Source organism: Lynx rufus, unplaced genomic scaffold (assembly GCF_022079265.1).
Source record: "Lynx rufus isolate CCGP_SWC_20201006 ecotype Redwood Valley unplaced genomic scaffold, mLynRuf1.p SCAF_15, whole genome shotgun sequence".
NCBI lineage: Eukaryota > Metazoa > Chordata > Mammalia > Carnivora > Felidae > Lynx > Lynx rufus.
In genome coordinates this window covers 34,138,720-34,163,808 of record NW_025814829.1, presented here as the reverse complement: position 1 = coordinate 34,163,808, position 25,089 = coordinate 34,138,720, and the positions used below count along the sequence as shown (strand labels likewise).

The following is a 25,089-nucleotide window of genomic DNA, read 5'->3' as shown; positions in this document are numbered from 1 at the left end:
AATGTCAGACAATAGCCATCCCTCCACGCACTGTCTCTGAACTTCCCTCATCTCTGAAGGACAATTAATTATGAAGGCCTTAGGGGTAGGTCGAAGCAAGGGAAAACCCACTGCCATCTCTGTAACGCGCCTGCCACCTCTGTGTTTGCTAAATGGCTTCTCCTGTTGGGGTACAGCCACCAAGAGAGCCAATAGATCATGGGGGGGGGTGGCGGGGAGGGAGGAAAGCAAAAGATTTTTTTTTGTGTGTGCGTCTGCCCTTGTATAATTCTATTCTCACTGTGAACTCATCCATACACAAAACACAAGGACAATTTTTTTTTTTTTTAAAGAGAGAAAAGCCACAGGGTATGTTGCAGCAGAAACGGCCTCTCAGTGGTGTGTTAAAAAGGATGGTCTTTTCACCAAATCATTTCACAGAGGCAAAACAGACAAACACAAAGGGTTGAGGCTTTTTCTCCGACATTAAATGGAGTAACTGGTAAGGTCAGACATATGATACCTAAAGACATGAATCTGTGAACTCTTGAAGTCAAAAGGCCTCTCTGTGCTGAGGAACAATCTTTCAAAGGAAATAGATCATAGAACTCCACTGAATCCGCTTTAAACTTTATGAAGCAGGAGGAGAAAAAGTTCTAAGTAGGGAAGCTTGACAGAAGAGCCTTGAACTATTTTCTGAAGGAAAGATGAGACCCTCCCTAGGCTGCCACAAAACATTTTTTTTTTCTAAAGGCTCCTCTGAACTTTGATATGTGCCAAGACACTGCCATTGAAAGCTGTATAATTATGTGCTATCGCCACTGTAGAAAATGCTTTGTTCACCCCAACAAAGGACAATAAGCAAAGTAAAGCGACGTTACACTGTATCTTTTTCTTTAAGAATGTTGAGAAAGGTCATGGAATGCTATAACTAATAAAGCTGTTGAGTAAGGAGGTTTTAAAGCTGATCTTACTGGGCTTGAATGTAACCCAATGACAAAAAAGACACAGGGAGCTAAAAATGCAATGACATTACCAAACAGATGATAAATCAATGGGCCCGCTTCATTATACTGATCAACACCTTGAATCCCGAAAGGACACACGGCGCAAAACTGAAGCTCTGGTCCGCACACAATTCCGCCTCTGCCCTACCCCCCAACCCTTCAAGCCCACCTTGAAGCCGGGCATCTTTACCACTCTCTCCTTCACCCTTCAGGCCATCACTTCGCACAGGAATATGCTCCCAGACAGCCGTGTGTGTACGTATATTTAGAGAACATTCATTTAGTCTCTTAACAGATCAATTTGGCTTGTCAGTGGCGGGACTGGCAGGGGAAGAAGTGCTAAGAGTCTCTTTCCCTCCTCGCCACCCACCAAGGGAGTGTGTCATGTGACCATTCAAACGGCTCGGCGGCTCTGGGGCCAAAAGACTGCAACGGCAGTAAAAGGTTTTCACTCATGTGCCAGTTTTCCGAGCGATCACTCATATTTAAGTATCTATTTGGAGCGGAGGGAAGCGCTTCCTAAATCCACCTGTCCTCATTTTTCTTTAAAGAGATGACGACGTGAACGAGAGATTTCCAAACACATTAAATCTTCCTCAATGTGCGCTGTGCGGGCAGCGGGAGGGTTGGGCACGGGGGCGGGCAGGGTGGGGACGGTGTATTCAGCACGTGTATTTCCGAGTGTGTGTGCCTGGGGGTAGGGGTGGAGGCGAGGGGTGCGGCTTCTTAATTTTCTCTTTCGAAGCAGAAGGCAAGGCAACCCACAAGTTGGGTCTGCGGAAGCACCCTTCTTGCCTGTCATGTGACACCCAGGAAGAAGTCGAAGCACAGGGTCTATTATGCAGCATCGACATAGACATCAGTGTCTTGGGATGGGACATCAGTGTCTTGGGATATGGTACGTACAAGCCCGCTAGTCAGCGAATCAGGCTCCCCGTTCTGTTTATTTCTAAGCCTTCCATCCCCAAACCTGGGTCTTCAGTGAGGGCAATGGAGGCCGGTCAGTGTCACAGGCACGTGCACCCTGCCCACAGACCAGTGGCTACCACCAGGAGGCCCGTGAAGGATGCTGGCTGCCCGCTGAGGGGGAAGAGCTACCCCTCTGGTACTGGAGAAGGACAGACAGCGCTCAGTGCAGCCTTGGAGACTGACAGCCATCACTACCTTCCTTCCTGCCACGGTGGGAAGGGCCACAAAAGAGTAATAAAATCCAACTCGTATGCCCCTCAAGTCAGAAGTATCAGCACGATTTAAAAACTGGGAAGGAATCCCAACCCTCCTATCCCTCCCAATAAAAAAAAAAAAAAAATGTTGGAACCTCTTCAAAGCGAAGTGCGAATGGAGCATGGAAATACATCCCATAACACCTGGAAAGACAAATTTATTGTTGCCAATCTCATTAAACGTGAGAAGTAGGAGTGAAACAAGCAGCCTGTAATTAAACCCCCCTCTCCTGCACACCTTCGCAAACTCACCTTCAGCAGCGAGGCGCCCCGCCCCGTGTGAGGTGGCCAACTTTCTTTCCTTCCTTCGGCACAAGCCGACTGCGACTGCGGCGTTGGTGCCCCTCCCCCTGCAGTGCCTTCTCCCGCTTCCCCTGGGTCTTCTCAAGCTCTCACCACACTGAGCCTGAGCGCTGTGCCAAGAATCTTGGCCATTGTGTAAACTGATACAAAAGGCAGAGCAAGCTCTCCTGTCACTTAGAAGGCCCTGACTCATAAAGGCCAGGAAACGCAGGGTCTAGAGGAGGAGAGAGATTCAAGCCACTCCTCCCTCCTTGCGAGTGATAAACCTTCCCCATCTGCTTCATTTTCCTGTAGGCCAGGGGTCAGCAACCACTCTGGCCTTGAGAGCCAGGAGCAGCAGGGGCGGGAGGGGGAGGGTGCCTAGCAGTCACAGAGGTGGCACCAGCCAGCTTATGACACAGACGGAGCAGAGAGCTGAAAAAAGACAAGCAGCAGAAGAGAAAGAAGGAAGGAGAAAGTCCCAGCGAAGGAGGGAAGGCATCAGCCTCCTTCTCCCTCACCCCCGTCTCTCCCTGCCTCTACCGGTTCCCACTAGTTTAGAATTACTTTATAAACAGTATAGAGCGTTAGGCACACTAAACTTTTTCTCCTATTAATATCTCTATCATTATTCCTGCTCACGTCAAATCAGTTAATATTGGTAAGACATTTGGAAGGATGCTCAGGACGTCATCAATAAACATTAGCTATTTTGTTATTGTTAACAAACCTCTGATTGACAGATCTAAAAATGTAATCAATAAGCTGTTTTATTACTTGACCGGCTAATACTCGGTTGGGTCAAAATATTCCTTCAAATGTAGACAAAACTTCAAAGTCCCTCAACCTTTGCTTCACCTCCGTTTAAAAATTAGAAAATGGGGGTGCCTGGGTAGCTCGGTGATTGAGCGTCCGACTCTTGATTTCAGCTCAGGTTCGTGAGTTCGAGCCCCACATCAGGATGGAGCCTGCTTGGGATTCTCTCTCTTTCTCCCTCTCTCTGCCCCTCCCCGCTCATGCTCGCTCTCTCTCTCTCTCTCTCTCTCTCTCAAAAAAAAAAAAAAAAAAAAAAGAAAGAAAGAAAGAAAGAAAATTAGAAAAGAAACAAGGCATCCAGTTCTCTACTTGGCCATCTTCTTCATTTGCTCCTCTTAGAGTACAGATTCACTTTGGTTGATCTTAAGAGGAGAAACTTAAATACAAAAGTCAAGCAGTGCACACAGTATGGGCTGAGATATTCAGCATGAGGTGCTGGGTCTGCTTGTGGCTCGTGGCCACGGCCCACAGTGGTAAAGCTACACTGATAAGACCAGTGGCTTTTTAAGCATCTCGCTTAAGCGCTGACCTCCGTGCACAGAAAAGAAGGGGTTGTCTTATCTGAAGCTCTAGTTAGTAAGCGCGCCAAGCTGGGAGGCTAAATTAAAAGCTATTTAGTGATCGTATGTGGTGGTGGGTAGGCCTATGGGCATACGTGTGAGGGGAGGGGGCGGGGCAGAATCCATGCTCCTGCGTTTCTTCTTACCACATTTCCGGAAAGATCCTAGTTTTTACTGAAGAAGGAAAAGACCCAGAATAGACCAAGAACTTGTCTGGAGTCACATGAGAAGTGACAGAACTGCTCCCCGGGCCCCATACTCCTTGCACTGAAGCAGTCTTAAAATAGACACTGCAGATAAAGGAGAGGTGGCCGGGCTGGAAGTGGATCTGATTCACAAAGAGAGAAATATCAGATGTTAATCATATTAAAGGAGGATTTAGATGATGCTAAATGGGGCAGCTCGTTGGGTACCTCCTGATGCCAGCCGCCCCTGTTTGTGTCATTCTGGCCCTTGTGCCGTGAGCAGGGGATTAAATTCCAACCAGGTAAGGTTTAAAAAAACCCTAAAAATCCTGATGTGCCCTGTAAGGATTTGTCCTCTCGAGGATATTACACAGCAAAAATGCAGCACTCAGCGCACGAACCTTGGGCAATTCTTTTATGAAGCCTGACGCACACTGCCAAACAAATATTTGCCGTAATCAGCCGTAAAGAGTTCACTAGTGCACAGCTGAATTCTCCTTGGGTCAAGTTTAGAGCAACAGACTTACCAGAAAGGGGCAGAAAAAGACACGGAACTCTGAATAAGGTTTCTTTAAACTATTTAGCCACAGTCCTCCTCTTCAGCTTTAAAAGAAATTCTGCTAGAGTGTCCCATCAGGTTAGTCAACCAGAGCTCTCTTTCAACACACTTTAAATACAGAGACTTTAAAATGGTGAAGCAAAACAAGGAGGATCCCCACTTCTCATGTGTTCAGCCCGAGAAAAACCTTGTTCATAACACATTTGGCAAGAAGAACATTGTAGTCTAGGACGACAAAGGTAAATTGGTGGCTTCCAGTATAATGGTTCAAACTTCCAAGGGAAAACTGTGACCTCCCCAAGGCTAAGCTTCCACCTTCGGTGCCTGGTAAGCCACCATCACTGATCTGCGCTGCTAAAACCTGTGTGGGAAGGGCCCCCCAAGGGAATGGGCAGACAGGGGGGCAGGAAGGGGCGGATCCTTTCGTTGGCAAGTCTAGACCAAGATGCCCTTCTCTTCCTCTGAAGCTGCAAACTTCTGGGTGTTTCTGGGTGCCTATCTACGTGAGGAAAGCAAGACTATTAACATAAGGTTCCGGCAGGAGCAGATGTGGGAGAAAAAAAGATTCTCGTCCTCAAGATAACAACAAGAAAGGGACCGACTTTATCAGGCCACGGCCTGTCTACACTCACCTTCGGGGGTTCAGCCTGCAGAACCCTTGCCACATCCCCACCTCTAACTATTGTTGCCTGAGCCAGCAGGGCTCAGCAAAATGCCTTTGTGAGGACTGGGAGATTCGCTAGTGTTGTCTCATGGAGAGTCATCATGTTGCAATGAAAAATGTTTGCTGAGGCACCACATTAGCCAGTAAAGAAACGCCTTACTCATAGCCACACATCTTTCACTGTTGCATAGCTATTGCTTTCTGGGACTCGTCTATACTGCTTTGCGTGTATCTAGAATATGCATGTCGTAGATGTGTGTGCGTGCGTGCGTGTGCGTGCGTGTGTGTGTAAGAGGGCATGAGCGACGGGCAGCTTGGTTGCGAAGCTACGCACACGCGAAATAAACACACCAGGTTCTCTCCCGAAAAGAACAAAAACGAAACAAAAACAAAAACGAAAGATGTTGATGGCTCTCATAATACGGACTTAGTAAATTCTCGTACCATTTCTTCCATAAAGGCAATACATGCTGATTAAAGTAGAAACCACAGAATCACTCCCCCATCAACCTTTCCAGATTTTTTTTAGAAAACAACTTTTGCAGCTATCCTAGCACACAGCGTATGTCAGCCCAAGCGACATGCCAAAACCTAAATAGCAAAAAACGCCTATCAGAGTGGGGACCTCTTCTCTGGAAAGGGAATCACTGTGTGGGTGGGTTCCTTGCTGCAGTTTTCTTTGAATTCTCCAGTTCCCTCTTTCTGTGGCCAATGGGTCTTCATGCAAGCAGCCGAGCTGGGGAATGGGAAAGGAAGCAGAAGTGGGTCAGCTCCCCAGGACCCGGATGGGAACCACACAGGGGGCTCCTCACTGCTGCTTTACCTCTTACCCCAGTGGGGCATGCTCTTAGGAGATAACGAGGCTGACGCCGATTTGGGGACACTGCTAAAGAAAATAAATTTCTTAAAAAAGGAAAAGGGAAATGACCAAACGATAAAGATGAGTTCCTACCTCAAAGTCATTTGCTTTATTGTAGTGCATGTTCAGAGCCCTGTACAGCTCACAGTCTCTGGTTATAGACAGCTCTTCAGTACTGGTGACTCCGTCGTTGATGGCTTGACGCGCGTACTTCTCCATCTGAATGTAGTAAAACTCACGGAAATTGCTAAACCACTTGATGAGCTGAGAGGTAATGCATCTGTTGAACTGTCAAATTTAAATGTTGAAAAGGATAAGAACATCACCATTTTCTTCATTTATTCTTTAAGCAGTCTGAAGTATTTTTAAAGATCTCCTCTCCTTCTTGCTTGGATGGGTGTGTTTTTGATTTCACCAAAATGGTGGCAAGAGGGGTGAAAGCAGTAATACGTTCATAAGATATCATAAAACCCGTCAACAATGGAAACCACTCCCCAATCCTCCACATTTCAAATGGAAAACTTGCATTCTAAATCTGATTTTTTGTAAGCTGAAGATCTTATTTTAAACATCGTTCTTCAGCTTTCAGTGGAACAAACTGTATGTGTGTACTTCTTATGGAAATTCATTCAAACCACAAAACCCTGGGAAGAGTTGTTACTTTCAAGTACAGCCTCCCCTGCTTTTCAAAAGTTCATGTTCCGCCATTTTGCTTTTACGAAAAGGCCTACATTAGTGCCTGGTTTCGTTAACAGAAAGAAATCCAAAGAGGATTTTTGCTTCTCAGAAAGAAAGCGAGAAGGGAAAATAGCATTTAGCATTGGTTTTGCAGCGAGCCATTATGGAGGCAGCATGCACCCCCAGCACCAAGAGTGGCTCCACCAAGCTCCTTCCCCAGGAACGAGGCTCAGCATCTCAGCATCAAGCCGCCATAGCTTTGAACTGTGTCTGTGAGCATCTGTGCTTTATTTGATTTATTTTGTGCATCTGTTATCGAGATGTGTCCTAGGGTATCAGAAAAGTCTAAGAGAGGTTATTTTTTGGGTCTGGGAATGCTCAACATTTCCCCCATATAAATTAATGGTAATTGCTTCTTTGCTTTATGCCATTGCGGCTTATGAAAAGTTTCATAGGAACGCTCTACTTTTGGATAGCGGGGGAAACCTGTACCAGAGATGGTGAGCCACGTGACTTCACCACCAGCATGATTTCTCTTTTTAATGAGAATTTGTGTCATCACATGACAGCCCCGTACAATGCTGGAAAACAGCTTTCGTGCAAAAGGGGAGGAAGCTGGCATTTGCTTATTTTTTGGCAAATGGGTGATCCCCATGGCCATCCAGCTCTGATTCCACTTTATGTTCGCACACGGCACTCACGTCCGGTCCTGTCTGGTCAGACCGCCATGCCTGCTTGCACACTTCCCATGGCCAGCATCGGATAAGACCCACGCCCCTTTCCGTTGGCGTCTATGCCGTTTGGAAGGTGTGGTTAAGACGCAGTACGCAGATGGCATAGGCAGAAACTATATTGCGTTTTTTTTTAAATGCCAAGTTACCATAACATGATTAGGCTTTAAAACTTTGTTTACCAAGGTTCCCTGATGACCTTTCAAATGAAGATGTCTTCCTGGATTCACTGCAAATGATACCATTCTTATTGACAAACCTCTGTTCACGTAAAGGACAGATGCGTCTCAACTTGCCAAGTCAAAACCAATAAATCCATAGCTTTATATCAGGCGGGCTGACAGACAACCCCCTGCCTTTTGTCATTACAGGCATTCCCTTCCCGGGGCCCCCAGAAAAAGATGTACATTCATCAAAAATCAACAAAGACCACTTATCAAACACTGGCCATGAGAACATCCAGACTCCAACAGGATGACAGCGAAAGTGTGTATTGGGGCTGTAATTACTACACAGAAAGTTGTTCCTATACTAGCAAAGATAATAAATGAATGAAAATTTATGGCAGAGAATGGACGTAACAAGGAAACAGAAGCAGGGAGACTGGTGTTTCTCCCAAAAGGCCAACTTGCATCATAATTGCCATGGAGTTGCAAGGGCCCTTACAGATAATTGACCAGAAAATGATTAAGTCATCAGCAAATCGCTTCTGCTTGCAAGAGTTCAAACATGTACTTAACCTATCCAAGAATTATATTTTCACTCTGTGTGTCTGCTCTGTCTCTATTCAGCCTTGCGGGGAACCCGATTAAAAAGACAACTGAAGGACCCCCCTTATCTGATCTTCTGGTTGCCGATTTCAATAGAACTTAAACCCATTACGATTTGCTGAACTTGGAGTTCTTTCCATTTTATCTCAGCAGTAAAATACACTGTCCAAATTTCCAGACACTGAGATAAGGACTACAGGCCCCCGTGACGGCTTACTGTTCCTTTTTAATTCTTTTAGAATAAGAAACAAAACATTACAAAATGATAGCAGGCTGTGCACTGGGGAATGAAAATTGCTTTGACATGGAGATTAGGCTTCTGCATTGTTACAAGACATTGTCTCCTATGGACAAGAGTACTGTAGAGGAAAAAAATAGAAGGGTGTTTTTTTTCTAGAATGGTCATGAATGACCTAATGGGGGAGGACAAAAAAGTAAGTGCACTTGCCATTATTTAGGAATGGGACATAAAGGGAGATTTAAAGCTTATTGTTAGAGAATGGAAATACCAGAGAGAAAGAATGGGCAAAAACAACAGACTCCCCCGACATAAGACAAGTGAAATGACCATCACAACAGCTTGAAGAACAGGGCTTCCCTCCACTAGAAGTGAACTGAAATTCGTTCTGTTTTAGTCGCTGGCGAAAAGCGAAGGCAGGCCCCCTCTTTTCCAGATATTCACGTTGGGGGAGAAAAAGTGTTAAACTTTAAAGAGTTAATTTCCCCCCCGGTTCCGTAGTGGCTTACAAGAAAAGGATCAATTGTTCTATAAAGGAGACCTCTGTCGTGTGTTAATGTGTTACTGCAAAAACTAATCGCTACAATAAAGAGGCTGTGTTTCCACAGTGTGTGAGTCTCTGTGACTTTGATTAATGCTTCCCACGGGACATCTCAGCCTCAATATGGGCTGAAGAAACTTCCTAAATATTCAATGAGCATGGTCAAAAGATGTATAAAACAAATCAATCTGACACCTTAATCTGGCTAGGCAGCAGTTGACTCAAGGGGTGGAGGGAATGAGATACATCATTTAACACTGCCGGCGTGAAAAGCTGTGAGCGTCTGTTCTTCAAAGCTAAAATGGCACCGGATCTGTTGTCCTTAGTGGTCTAAGAGTTATTAGTTGATACATTAAAATCAGCACTCGGGAGCGCACAGGAAGATGGTGGGGCCCATTGCTCTCTGGCACGTCTCTCCCATTTGCCCCTTTGCTCTTCCCAAAGGCTGGGCTTTTTGTCTGGCTAAATGTCATGGTGAGGGAGTGAAGTTGGAGTCCGTGAGAACGTGGAACTCTGTTTCGATTCTGACTCGAGGAATGAGACCAAGTCAGCCTTGGCTTCATCCTTCCTCTGTATCAGCCCTGTAGGACTCTCACCAAGCCAGCGTCTGAACTGTAGGAGGTTTTCCTCCACCTCTCTCTTTGCAAAGCAATTTAAAAGCATTCACCTAGCCTGCCCAAACGGAAGTCTGCTAGTGGAGAGTGAAGCACTGTATCCATTCCTAAGGCAAAATGCAAGGGAGGGTGGATCACTCTGGCTGGGCTCACCTTCTGGAGCTGATCAGAGGATTCACTTGGTCTAGCGCGATCTTCCAACTGTGTCTTTGATGACACCTAGGCTGAGCTTCACTCATGACACAAAATATTTTCTACTGGTGTTGTTTCTTCTGTGTTTTTGTGTTTTTGTTTTTTTCACTTGCGGAGGTAACTCCTGATCCCCATTTGAAATGCAATGACTTTTATGGTTTGGAAAGGCACATTTTGCTAGGATTAGGAATTTTCATCTAAGTAGATGAATGCAGCCACAATCAAGTGTAGGCTTGTGTGATTGTGACAAGTACTGCTTGGTCCACAGACACATGAGCGTGTCTTTCTCAAGATGGGTGATGCCGAGTGTCACTTCCGATAACTCCTAAGGTGCTTCCTCTAATTTCTAGGGGGTCTCTTAATTCTGTAGCGGTTTTCTTGCATCTAAACTTTGTCATATATAGAGGAAACATCTAGTTATTTCAGTCTTGCAAATAAGAATCCACCTTTATGTGTCTATATCTAGAAATAGGTACGTGTGTATATATAGATACACATACACCTAACATAACATAATAATATCATATGACATCAAATCAAATTCTGGATTTTCCTTAATATTAAAAAATCCAAGAATGCTCTGCCATTGTTTTCTACAAAGTTTCTGGAACACCATGCCTAGAGTATCCTTCACTTTCTATGCATGCCTTTCCAATATCATCAGCATAAGCCCGGGGAATACAAATTCATTTATTACTAGCCAAAGAAAAAACATAATTAGCAAAGTTAAAAATGTATAATTCATTCCAAAAATAAAAGAGAAGTGACCTTTGGTGATTTTCTGCTATGCATTATATGCCCTACTGTTTCCCCTCCATTAGAGTGGATAATTGGGAATTAACTAGACTCAAGTATACTTTAACAGCCTTCTCTCCCAGTATGGATGGAGTATGGATAGAATCTATAATGTGAATATTAGTGCTTTTTTAAATAAAATATTCACCCCAGTATTTAATTGTTGTTTACATAGTGATTATTTGCAAAGCTGAATTACTAGTTGTATTCTAAAGGAATGGGAACAATTTCATGTCAGTTTACACTGCAGAGTATTTATAAAGATTACAGATTAACTACTACAGATTAATAATCTCCCCCATCCTTGCCCTTCTCCCACCCCCCCCCCATACACACATGCTTGCGTGTGAGGAAGTTTCTAATATTTACATCTACTATTGGATAGTGTTGCTGGCTCAGAATGGCTGCTTTACACCCTCCAGGTGGCTGCAATTCAATGGTAGGCAAGGGATCCCTATGTGTACGGTTTGTAAAGCTCTCTGGCCTCCTTGTGATACAAAGCGCTATCTAAATAACGTAAGGTATTGCCATTATTATATCACAACACTGCAGATCATTGCACTAAGAGGAGTGGAGGAGGTAACATGGGCACCTACACGCACACACACACATACACACACACACACACACACGTGTGCAGTCACACTTTCTCCCTCTCCTCCATGTCCCCCTGTCCTCGAACTAGTGTTGAGCAGACCCCGTGACAGAAGTCTGCCGGGTTCCACTAGGCTCCGGAAGCTGTCTGGTCTTCAACCAGTTGACAAATTCCCTCCATGGTCTCTGTTTCAGATGGTCCCTCACAAAGTCCAGACCCTTTCCCTGGCCTGCTGTGTCGCTCAGCCTTTTCTGCGCTTTAATGATCCTCAACCAGCCATTCAAGTTACTGCCTTTCTGTGCCTTCCCATCCAGCCCAGTCTGCTGGCCCCGAGTGGGGAGAAAACATGCCTTCCACTTAAGGAGCTCCGCCAGGGGAGGAGAAAGATAAAAGGCTGAAGTTGATACACAATTCAAAAGCTAACAGGAGGGAAAACAGAACTTTTCTTAGGAGGCCAAATAAAACATCAGCAAAGGAAACTAAAATGAGTTGGCCTGCAAAGGGGGCCGATGCAGCAAACTGGGCATCGGGCACAGAACACACCACGAGGAGGGAGCGGAGGAACAACAAGCGTGTTCTGGCAGCTCCTGAGTTCTCAGCGGCAGAAAGAACTTGTACATATGGGGGGTGGGCAGCAGAGGGCGGGGAAAGCGCCCAACCCCAATAAACTAATCTCAGCTAATGTAATGTTTATCAAGTCCCTCAGATAATGATACCATGCGTGTCATTATCATCATCAAAACCCAATCTATGTTTTAAAAAGTTGCAGATGATTAACACAACATCAAGTTGTTGCAAACAATTACTTAAAACCCACACACAGACACAGACGCGCGCGCGCACACACACGCACACAGAACCAGGAGGTCCCCATATTCTGTAGAATGAGGGAGGCTGCAGCTGTAGGCCGACAGCTTTCATATCCTCATTTGAATAATGTGTCCTGAATCTGTCACTTTATTCATTCTCCTTATGCTCAGTGTACTCCACATCAACAACAAATTAAGTTGTAAATAAGAGACAATCATCACTTTTGTTTTTAAGCAGCTACTGCATAGAGAATTTCAATGTACGCTCCTTCCGACAGGGGGGAAAAGACGTGCTAGAGTTTGCTTTCATAAGCACAAATATGGGGAAACCAACAGAAACGAAAACAGAAACAGTTTACTGTTGCTCAGGGGAGGAGAAAAAAAAAAACAACATTCTCTAAAGCACACCCATCCAGGACTAGCTGCGATTTCTTCCAAGGAGTTACTAAGACATATAAAGACAAGAGGCGAAGTTTCACGGATCACACTGGAGACCCATGTGACTTCATACCAGTCTTTTGGTCGTAAGGGCGTCTTTGCCCAGTTCAGCTTTAGACGAAATGGCAAGAGCATTAAATCAATTATAACACAGGTGTATTCGTGAATTGTTTTCACACTCATCTCCATTAACTTCCAAGAGTTCAAATCACTACCACATGCACAGAAATGTAAAAATTACTAATGAAAAACGTCCTTACCTTTACATCGGAGAAGTACGTCTTCAGCATATTTGAGCTGGGATAACGGGTATAAAAGAACATGAGCTTTGCTTTTTTCAAGTGATTGGGTGACAATCCTTCCTGCATGTAGGATGCATTTGGTTAAGGAAAACATTTCTTTAAACACAAGCACCTACCACCCCCATCCCCCCCCCCAAAAAAAAAACAAACCAATCTGGAGGCCCATCACAAAGCTGTGGGAATTCTGAAAGGTACAAGGCACTGGCCAGGAAATCCCTCACTACTTTGCTGCACTTGCTCAAAATGACCATTGTGTGTTAGCAAATGCCAAAGGTAATGGTGAGGATGCACAATGTAGTTGCAGAATCTTGGCTACTCCGTGGTGAGGATGGCAAAACATTGCCCTGTTGGAGGTCCTTACGCTGCGTATATGTTCACTTGTTGCTAAGGAGACAAATGTACCCAACGTGTATCCTACAACTCTTATCGTGACAAGTTTTTTCCTTCTTTGCAATCGCAGTTCTGTTTGCTCTTCTCCCCACACTCTGCAGTTGACAGCAAATTATTATCCTAATGTGCGTGAAAATATAAAACGCATTATTTTGAACACTATCAGGCAAGCTTCACATTTTACCTTTTAGTGCTAATCTAATGGGGCATTTTGACTCACTTTCTTCCTATCTTACTATTATACCCTTTTAATTGTTTCCTTTTAAATAATAGCTAAAACTTGGGAGGGGTAGTTCTGGCACAGAGAGAGCAGGGAGGGGGTGTCGCTTTTGTTAAAGCAACGATCCAAAACCAAATACGATTTGCCTCTCCTGGATTTATAGTTAACTCCTTTGAGAGTGGCACAGTGGTTGGGGCTAACAAATCAATAAATGCGGGTTAGCAGATCAATAAATGGCCACTTACCCAAAATAAGAAGGCCTATTTATCTGGAAACATCATTACCTTTTAGATCTGTAAACAGCAGCAACTAAAACAGTTCCCAAGAGAATGTGAGGCTAACCATAACAATCCAGGCTTCCTGATTCTCCCCCAGATTCTTGGCACTCCTCAGCAGACTCGGAGCTGGGATGGCTCTGGTCACATCTGTGCCGCAGCCTGGCCCTGCCATTTCCTCAGCAAATTAATGGCTTTATAATTTATCAGAAATGAAGATGCACGTGGAGAAAATCAATGTGGTCCCCCACAAGGTCAATTAAGGGTCCTTCCTAGAAGCTTCTCTAAGGATTTTCTCTTAAAAGAGAGTCTGGGAAAAATAAGAAAAGAAAATATGCACTTGTGTGTGTGTGTGTGTGTGTGTGTGTACGCACGCACACACACACACACGTTTTACTACCCAACAAAAATGCCACACCTTGTGAAAAAAAGGTCAAATAAAGACACATATTTAGGAAAAGTCAAGGTTTCTAAATGACCTCCATCAAGAACAGCGTGACCAATCTTAGGAAGACAGAGAAACCAGGAGGTGAGTAGAGAAGCATAATCAAATTAATACCGATAAGCTCTTGACTACTTATAACAGGGCGTTTAACCAACTATTCTGCAGAGGGTTTGATCAATTAGCATCCCCTTTAACATCACGCAATTTTTAAAAGATCACCTTGGTTTGCAAAGAGAAAAGTGAGATATTGTGCTTCCCCCTACCCTCGCCAGGAATAAACACTGAAGGAAGAAATTTTGATTTTATATCTGTAGGCCAAAGCAGCTTAACCGAACTTGTGTTTTTGTTTCAGATCCTTAATGATCACAAAGACGATAATTTATGACTGACATACTTCTTGTGCCAAGGAAAGAGCTGAAAGGCCCTCCAGTAACCTCCATTAGACAGATAGACACGGCTAAAGGAACCCAGCGCACTTCAGGACCATCTGTCCAAATGGATAAGTGAAATAATAGTTTGCAAGCTGTCTCCTATTGCCTCATGATAAGAGTTTTAGGCAAGTCCAAACTTCAGCAAACAGCCTCAGATCTGGGTTCTAATCTTTTCTAAAGACGGTGAGATTAAAAAACCACCTTGCACACTGCAATTATTCGCCGGGAGAAGTAACAGATTTTTAAAAATTTGGTTTCCTACAAAACAGACTGTTCTGCCGTGGTCCTCAGTGATAGAGCTACCAAAAACTCGCTGACACTTCCAATACACTTAAATGATGCTCAGAGGTATTCGTTCTTTTTATTTAAAAAAACAAAACAAAACAAACTCTCCATCTTATTTTGATCAGGACTTAGGGGCTTTTTATTTCATGAAAAAAATATTCTAATTTGGGTTTCTCAAGCCCGTTTTGCTTTGAAATGCTTCCTGTCGGTAATACTTAGAATTGATCAGTTGAAATGGAACACAGAATAAATCTGTATCTCTTGCTCATCGTGTAATTAAGATAAAATTCCCATAAAATATATGTTTCTAATAAACTATTAAAAATAGCTAATGAAACATTTAAAAGCCAACAGTTAGATAATCCTTTTTTTCCTCCTCAAAATAAATCTGAACTGACCAATTGGTTAATTTCCCTTTTAAGTGCTTGTGCTGAAAAGCAACTGTTCTTCCAAGAAAGCACTAGCTGTTTCCAGGATACTTACACACGCACAATGACTCATGATGGAATAGATTCAGTAAACATACAGCTGTACTGAACACGAGCTAAGCTCCATTCAAGGCCAGGAAAGAAAATGAGCACAAATAAATATTAAGGAGGTAAGGGGGGTGGGGGGAGGGGGATGGAACGCAAACCAGATCTGTCCCGGCAGCTCATGTGGCTTTGCCTCAATTCTCTTAGCCATAGCTTTGTGAAGACAGATGACATTCAATTCTATGTGTAATGCAAAATAGACAATAACTGCTGAAACTTGAGACAGCTGCCAGGTGTAAAAAAAAAAAAAAAAAAAAAAGAAGAAGAAAGAGAAAAAGGAAAAGGGGGGGAAGAAAAGATGATAAATCCATAAATTAATGAAAGACATCTGCTCAGGAATATAAAAGATCAGAGAAGGAGAGTACTGTGGCTGAACCTGAAGCGGTGTTCAAACAACCTGAGAATCTGAGTGTTGTCTGTTTACCAAGCACAGGATAACCTTACCTAAACAGCAGTGGCAGGGGAGGAACAGAGGCAGCGAAAAAAAAGGCAAGTGCAAGAATATGTTGTGAAGGCTGGAGGAAGTGAATTCTTCCCCCCCCTCCCCGCCCCCATGGAACCCTGAATTGTGGTTAGAGATTTTACAGGCTGCAGTGTTCCCACCAAATTGGATTGGGGCTCCTTACTTACATTTTCCAAAGTGCTCTGAAACCCAAAGAATTTTAGCTTTCTCTGTATGCTCTGATTTGTTGTTTCTAAGAGATTTTTCCCTTGAATGGGGAGAAAAGATCTAACCTGTCTCATTTAATGAAAGTGATAGAACAAATTGTTTCTCCATCAAGGGGATCAGCACATGAAGGTGTGTCATTTGTGGAAATTAAAAAAAATGTTTTTGACTTAATAATTTGGGTGGGGGTAGGAACCTAGAGTCTCTCAGTCTGAAAATAAATGTTTTCCCCATAGCTAATACAGCTAATAGAATTACTATGGCCCCACAAGACTTCTAAAAAGGTCTATGGATTATTTCACATTTTAGAAATTCATTTTTAATCCATGTTTCCCAGTTGGATTTTAGTTTCAAATTACCAATTTCCCTTTCTAAACTTTACATATTTTAAACATTCTCCCTAAAAGTCAAGTAGGAAACACTGGCTGTCACAGAGAACAGACTCAGTTTCTTCACCTGCACATCTTAAGGGCTTCTAATACTCCTCTTGTCCTTTAATTGGGTGTATGCAAATGTCCGAGGCCTGAACAAGGCTATTTTTCTTGAGATGCAAAGAGGGTGAATGACGAGGAACATCATGAAGAAAAACAATTGGCTGGCTGTTTCTTTTGGAATTTGAATAAAACTTAATATTTGATTAAATAGATTCATTTGCAAAGATACTGAACACATTTTTTTATATCCAAGACGTGAGTGAGCTCCTGGAGCAGGTGCACGGACATTGAGTTTACTGTGCACACATTCACTATTGCCTTCCTATTAGAAAGGATAACGAGATAGTGCTTTTATATAGATTATATATGCTTAATGTGCTGAACCTAGAATGGATTTATCTGATAAGCTGGTATTCTTCATAGTTCTTATCTTGGCTACTTTGTTCAAAGACACAGATGATGCCCTTTGGGGTGTGAAAGAATCATTCCTTAAGCACTAAGTCATTCATTTCTACTTGGAAAGCTATGGCTACAAATAAAAATATAATAATGACAATCGTAGAGGTATCATTTCATCCCATTTCTACTCATGTTATTGAATTTTTTCCTAGGAGTAACTGTACCACCTGAAACTGAAGTAGACACCACTCGCTATGATTCCCAGAGACTTCTTTAAACTAAAAGCTTGAGAATTTTGCCTACGACGCCATCAGATAAATCAAGGGAAGGACCCATTGCCATTCCAGGATGGAGAGAGGAGAAAAGTGGATCCAGTCTCCCAACAAACACTCAGATCCTCACTGGCTTCAGAATCATGCGGATTATAGAAAGAGAAGCCAGCCCATCTTCTTCCTGAGAAATAATAATATATCAATGAGATAAATGGTTAAAAGTATGGCATAATCAAGGGGAAAGAAACAGGAAGAGGGTCAATGGCCAGAAGGTGGAAAATGTAATCATTAACTCCAACAAGAGGCCAAAATTATTTCGCTTCATGAAAGAAACAGTTCCAGGTGTAAGCAACGTTTCACAGGAACACAGGTGTTTCCAAACCATCACTGTTCCACAGACTCTTACATTGGGAGGAGAGGGAAGTTATTCAGCTGAAGAAGCGACTATATTCTCGTTAAATCCTTTGATATGTATGGAAATAAAAGGAACTTCTTTCAATTCAAATCCTCTAAATTCCTCAGGGGATTTAGAGAGAGCGTGAGACAATGAAAGTAGCCAACACTTAAAGCAATCTAAAAGATTTCTTTCCTAGAAGACCCAACTTACTTATAAAAAAAAAAGCACAGGCATAATTATCTGGTGACAATGAAAAGTCTAATAAACACACACACACACACACACACACACACACACACACACACAACCCATAAACTGGTTAAAGAGTTTTTAGTCTGCACTTAGGGCACTTTGAAATCTGGTTTCAAATGTTCCTGGAAACAGGTATGTCCCTTCCTCTGCGTGTGTGTGTGTGTGTGTGTGTGTGTGTGTGTGTGTGTAGGAGACAGAGAGAGAGAGAGAGAGAGAGAGAGAGAGAGAGAAACAACCCACCATGATGACTACTACCTTCAAACTGGAGACGTCTGAGAGCAACAGGGTCTAGCCCTGGACATCATCAGCCTTGTATGAGCCTCAGAAGATGCTCTTCCTGCCAAGGGTGAAAAACCATTCAAGACACTGCATCTTCTTCCTTCGCCTTTCTCACCACCAACACTACATTACAATCATTTTGACCAATGTTTATTGCCTGTTTATCACGAGCAAGGCATGGTGCCTGGCGCAGCTTTGGTTCATGGTTGGTAGATTAAAGTTTAGGTCTTTGGAAGGTAGAAGTTAAATCAGTAACCAAATCAAGACTCGATTTCTATTTATATGTCTAAGTCCTCAACATCTTTATGTTCCTTCCTCTCATGACATTATTCTCTTCTTCCTCACTATGGAAAGAGACTGTGTTTCACTGCCCTAAGTGGGTCTCATTATTTGTGGCTCTCATTCACCTTATCAAAAATCTCCACAACTCTTCTGAGAGCTGGTTTGAAGGACGGCCTTCACTACATAGGAAAATGTATTTCCACCATAGCTGGGGCTTTGCACTTATGTGGCAGCCTCTGGAGTGGGCTTAGATACTAAAATGTCAATCTCCAGTCATCAGGACAATTGCTCAAAATCCTCAGTTTAGCAACAGCCAACTTAATTGCTAAATTTTATATCCATCTGGCAGTTTATTATAAAAGAAACACGCCTCTACGTGCCCCCAAATGCTACCATTTTACTACCCCTACCCCAAAACACCAACAACCACAAGATTTTTAAAAATTTACTGAAAGGACCGATTTACAGAGAGAAAGAAAAAAGTCAGTTAAAAATAGCTGGAGTTCAGGAGGGGTCTAATAAAACCTATAACTGGCATCTCTACCTAAAAGTCAGGTTCAAAATATAGAAGAGTCATAAAAAGAGCCATTTTTAAAGCCGAATACAGCTGAGTTTTATATTTAATTGTGCTCTCTCGCTTTCCAAAATAATTTGCTTTGTGTATGTTAGGACAAAAGATTTCTGTGTATGGCTGAACAGAGGTTAATCATGCATAGAGGCAGCTGCACCAAGATCCAAAGAACAGACCTTGGGTGAACGAGAGAGACCAATGCCGTCTGAATAAATCAGTACCTGTACATTTCCTTAAAGAACAAACAAACAAACAAACAAACAAAAAGAACAACGACCCACCCCTCCCACGTCTCACTTAAAGATTAAAGAAAGAATCTAACTCCCCACCCATGTCCATTTTTCTCCCACTGAAGCCTCCCACCAGGAAAGTGCTCTTCATAAAATTTAATCAGGTCTTCTTTGCAGGGACCAGGGGCCTTGCAGACGGTTTAAAGAGGGACAATTCTTCCTACGGAATCTTAGGGATCTCAAAACTGACTTTTCCCCCGACGCCATTATAAAACGTAAAACCTTTTTTAAAAACCTGATAGAATTCAACGTTACAATGAGATTTTTTTTTTTTTTGGTCCATCTCTGAATCTACTCCTAAAGAAAAAAAAGTGTGTGTGTGTGTGGGGGGGGGATAATACTGGAACAGCAGAAAGAGCACAGTTGAAAAGGGACATATTAAATACCAGCTCTTCGAGGCAATTAACAACTTGCGAAAGTTGCAAAGATGTGGGTTTCCTGGGACGCTTTTGTGCAATCAGAAGTGTGTTGATAAAAGCCTATTACTCTGGATAATAGAGAAGATTGCGTTCTTAAGAAGATACTAATCTACATTATTCTATATATTGTGGAAACCTGACCTTGGGGGAAGCCTTGTTTTGTTCTGTTTTGTTTTCCTCCAGGGGAGAATAAAAGGATATTGCACTTCCCGAATAAGGTGAGATTTCGGACATGTCTTGAAGATCGCCACACTCGGACTTGATGAGCGACAGGGAGAGCCCTTCTGCGGTGCTGGGTGGGTGTGCTGGTGAACAAGGATGGTGGCTTAGATGGTGGGATGACATCTTCGTCCTCAGACTCGTTGTCTCCCTAGTTAAGTCTAAGGATTCAGGAGAGGCTCTGTCTTTTCCCGAGAAGGAGCCGGAGGGAGCACCTAACGGACTCTGAAATGGGTAGGCCATCAAGGGAAGGGGGAAGGGGTGGCGGAAGGTAGACGTGGTGAAGCCTGCGGTGGCAGAGAGAGGCGACTGGTGCAGGGGCTGGTGGTGGCCGCCGGCTGGGGGGCCGGAGGCGGACTGGTCGGATGAGTTTTTGCGGACAACCAGGGGCAGTGCTTCCGTCTGGTCTGTGGAACTGGGCATCTGCACGTTGCCGAAGGTGTCCAGGGGGTTCGGAATGATGACGTCGCCAAAGCACTGCAGGCGCTGGTTGGCGGTGTGGAAATTGTGGTTCTCCCCGTTGACCGCGAATCTGGCCTGGGGGATCTGGAGAGGCGGGAAGACCTGAGGAACCTGGCGGGAGGGTTTGGCTGAAAACACTTTGACCACCGTGTCCACCACTTGCGACATGGCAGTGTTCAGTTCCTGCTTCAAGGTCTCGGCCAAGTGCTTGCCTTCGGGTTGCAAGGGGTTCGGCCCGTGATCTCTTTCTTTGTTGTTGCCTTCTCGTTTCGGCTTGTTTTCAGCCAGCTCCTGCTCCCGGATCAGGGCCCGGGCCCGGTCAATGAACTGTCCTGGGTCTAGCTCGCACATCTCGTTGTCTGACCGCCCCACGGAGTCCTGGGCCCGGGCGTCCAGCATCTCCGAGCGCATGCTGTCTTCAGACAGGTTGCCATCTTCATCATTTTCGGAATCGGTGCTGTCATAGATTTGGTAGAACTTCTCCTGCAGCTGGCGCAGCTGCTTCTGCATGTCCTCCAGCTGCTGCTTCAGCTGTCGGCGCTCCTCTCGCTTCTGTTCTTTTCGGGCTGAAACCAGCTGCTGGAAACTCTGTTGCTGCTGCTGGGGCAGTTTCTGCTTGCGTTTGTTTTCTCTGTAACTTTCTCGGGGACTCACAGACTGCGGGGCCATCTCTCTTTCATTTTCATTGCCCCTTAATGCCACACTGGGGGAATGGCTCATACCCCGAATTATATTCTCAACCCGGGCGCGCTTTGCTCTCAGGTGCTCATCACATAAGCGATCCATATCAAACTGGCTCATAGTAGGCCTGCCAAAAGGGGAAAGACACTCTGGGGGGCTGTCTCTTGAAGAGTTGCTGCATATATCCTCCTGATGTACTTCGGAGCCTGTGCTAGAGAGGCCGCTGGCTTGGAAACTGGGCTCCGTGCCACCATTTTTGTTCATGTTATTTTTCAACAGCTGGGAAATTATGGTTGCTCCTGGAAAAGGCATCATGGCATCTTCATACGAGTTCGCCCTCTTCAGCAGCTTGCGGAGTACATTTGACTTTTCCCCATCTGCATGCTGCACCACTGAATACTCAACATCCTGCTCAGAACCTTGGGGATTCATGGCACTAAAAAACGTTGCTCTTGCCTTAGCAAAAAATGCAGATGCTGTCCCTACCGTCCTTTTCACTCCAATGTCAACTCTTCTCCTCTTGGTTTGCCGGCTTAAGAGGGCTGTGCTGTCATGGTCAGGCATCACTGGACAGTTATTGTGCCATCTTCAAAAGCTCGTCAGCTGGGCACAGCTCAAGAATCCCGGGACCCTGGCCAACAGAACAAAAGGACTGATGAATCATTTTCTTTAAATTTCTCCAAATTTCCTGACCTCAATCCTGAATCAAATGCAAAATGCATAGGCTCTGGGATTTATGGCACATTACAATTATTGCAATTTATTATGCACTCTGCTTGAAATGAAACATTTTTAAATATTTCTGCTCCACTGGTTTAAGATGGATTAAGATTAAAAAAAAAAAAAAGCAAAAACTGCTTAAGCACCAGTAATATGATTCTCTTTCACAAATGCCTAAAATGATACTGTTTATCTTCAGAAGAAACAGTAGATTATAAGAACACAGCCTCTGACAACCAATTGATTAAATTTTGGGCATTGAGATTCGTATTACAAAAGAAGATGAAAGTGGTCTCTACTTAAGATATAAGGTTCAATTTTGAGGCTGTGCGAAATTTGGACGAAAAATTCCATTTCTGAATTAAAACTATTCTGGTTCTAATGCCATTAGAGGAGAAAGACTCGAAAGTACATGCAAATGCTCAACACGCCCCCTTTATTACTGAATTTTAAAATATTTCTGTCATATCTGAAATGGGAGGGAGAACACCCCCATCAGCACCTTTCCGATACAAATGGTCAATTAACATTGAAATAAACGCACAGATATCCATTTTACAAGTCTGCTTATTTAGCATGGGTGTGCATTTTTATTAGTAAAATCACATTGGAAAACGCGATCTATTGCTACATCTTAACGTAAGGGTGAGGATATTTGTGAATTTTCATGATGTCCTTTTGATGACTTAAATGACCGCAAAGTTGGACTCACTGTAAAAGAAGGAATTGCCACATTTTACAAATCAGTATGGGGAACAATAAACTGAGTGAGGCAAGGATAAATGCATCTTCAGTATTAGTTCTCTTCTGTTAAAATCTGCCAAAATAATACTTCAAATGCCTAAAGAAACTTTAATACACACATCCTTTGTGAATCTTTTTTCTTATGCCAAATTCAAGGTGGGGGGAGACTAAAAGAAAGTAAATAAAGATGCAAAAGCATCAGTCAAATATATGAGAAAGAGAAACATCTTCTCTGCACATGAACTTCCATTGTTTCTTGAGGACACAATATTAAAAGAGAATATCCTTCCTTGCATTTTATGCAAGGCACCTGACATATTTTGTGACTTATTACCCAGTGATGCTAACCCCCAATTTTGTGTGCCTGTAAGATGTCATATCTTTTTTGCTTACAATTAACGTTTTATGAAGAAAATGAAAATATTTTTTTTCACACAGGGTTTATCTAATATTAAACTTCACGTTTGCTTAACAGAGCACATCTTCACAATAACAGGGTCTATTGCCAAAGGCAGCGTGCAGAGTGTTTGGAACGGTTCCCATCTCTTTCGGTTCACCTGTAAAAACATCTACGTGCTCCCTAGGACTGCATCTGTGGCTAGTTTTAAAGAATGACTATCCATGCAAATAGGCATAATTTCAGCATGAAATAACCTGTAAAAATCAAGAAAATGCTCAATGCTTAGATGACAACGTGTGGGTTTTTTATTTTTATTTTTATTTTTGTTTCTTACTCAACAAAGATTTCGTCATGCATTCCTTGTTCCTGGTTTCTATGTGAAGACACAACATTTTTTAAAAAGCCTGTTCATGCAGGCAATATGATGCTTCTTTATATGTTTTTGTATGCTTAAAATTAAAATACTTTTTGTATGCCTCAGGATAAAATTTCCCAAAGTTGGAATGGAAACAGATCTTAATAACTTCAATATTGGGTTCAAAATTGAATTCAGAATGATGGTGCACCCTCACACATCAATAATAAAACTGAGTTCAGGAATACAAAAATGCAATGACAAATATTTCACTAACACATTGGATCCCATAAATCAGGTGTAGCCATCAGGTGAGAAAAAGAAAAACACCGAGGCAAACAAGAAAAGAAATGGGTTATTTCGGAGCCCAGAAAGATTTGCACATTGGGGGTAGGTCTCTGCAAGGAGGACCTCTTTGTGTGTGTATCAGCTTCCCCAAAAATAGAGTTCATTGCCATTGTTTTAAAATTTTACCTCTTTTCTTTTTGTGTGTGCAAATTCTCTTCTCCTTAATATCACCTGAAAAGCACAGGGATCTCTAGTCAAAACATTGAACAAACTTTCCACAGTCTTTTTTCTTCCTCTGTTCAGCTTAACCCCCAATCTGGATTTTTCTCCTGCCCATCCTTGCCAGGGGACAAGCATCTCTGCAACAGGGGCTCAGAATGACAGGCTGGTGTAAGAGATGCGCACAAGGTCATCCGCAGGCATCCTTCCTTTCCCAACTGTCATTTACCTCTGCGTCAACTGCACTTCCTCTCATAGCCTAGGTATCAACAGCTGCATCCCTGCCTCGTGCCCAAGCCAAGAAGAGGGCTGTGCTCTTCCGAAGGCAGAAAGAAATGATACTCTCATTTGCAGTGGACAGTAAGTGTTAATTAAACATGTTTGGTGGGTCTTCCAAGAACCAAATACCCTGTGACTTCCTTCAAATTCACGAATCTAAACAGATTTTTTTCCATCCCCTGTCAACCAGTCAGCATTTTTAGATTAGATAATGATTTGCTTCTGTTTTGGGCTAAGAGAATATGGGAATCCTTTTAGGTCTTGTTGTAAAATGTCCAGCTGAGACATAACAAATAGGACAAAACAAATGGGAAAAAGTATATATTCTGCCAAGACCAGACATTATATTAATAGGCATGAATAAATATAGCTCTCCATATAGCTAAGATCTAAACTTAAAAATAAAGGTAGAGGGGTAGTGCACGCTGGGACCATAACCCATGGAGGCAACAGACAAGATTAAGTAATTATAACTGGCTGACATAATACTTGATTAGCAAATTGATTTGTAAACAAGATATAGATGTGAATATATTTACCACATAAGAAAACGCATTGTTCAACGACTATCATATAAATTAAATCACTTGAAAACACATTTAAAGGTGCTGCCATGGGCTTCCTAATTCAGAATTTAGAGAATGCTATGGACTGACTTTATCACTGATCTCATCCTGTCCACTAAGATTTTTAAAAATTCCTTTATTTCTCAACAGATGTCCTAAGTCATAGTGTTTCAACTACAATTATTATTGACTCTTATTGTATTTTGATTTTTACATTCGTTTTGAGTTTAAGCAGGCGAGATGAAACCTTTTGATCAGCCCTTGGAAACAGTAATATCAGCAAGTATGCAGAAAAAAATCCTGATGTAGAATTTGAGCCCAAATGTATTACTGTTTGGATACATATATTCTGTTCCAGTAAACTCCTCTTCAATTAACATGAAGACCCATACAGAATATTTTTATTCTTAAATAATTTGTCACAGCTGGCATTTGGTATCTAAGTACTCAACTGCTTTAATAATTCCTATACAGTGAT

At 42.9% G+C, this 25,089-nt stretch overlaps 1 protein-coding gene across 1 annotated transcript in view; it reads right to left on the bottom strand.

Moving 5' to 3' along the window:
• The window catches only part of PROX1 (prospero homeobox 1), a 43,776-nt gene extending 22,161 nt beyond the window's left edge, over positions 1–21,615 (bottom strand). The window contains exons 1-3 of the mRNA XM_047076838.1: positions 19,880–21,615; positions 12,796–12,903; positions 6,228–6,422 (exon numbers count right to left, since the gene is read on the bottom strand). Of these exons, the coding sequence (XP_046932794.1) occupies positions 6,228–6,422; positions 12,796–12,903; positions 19,880–21,604 (2,028 nt within the window). The 5' untranslated portion in view covers positions 21,605–21,615. The remainder of the gene's footprint in view (positions 1–6,227; positions 6,423–12,795; positions 12,904–19,879) is intronic.
• Between the last annotated feature and the right edge of the window lie 3,474 nt (positions 21,616–25,089).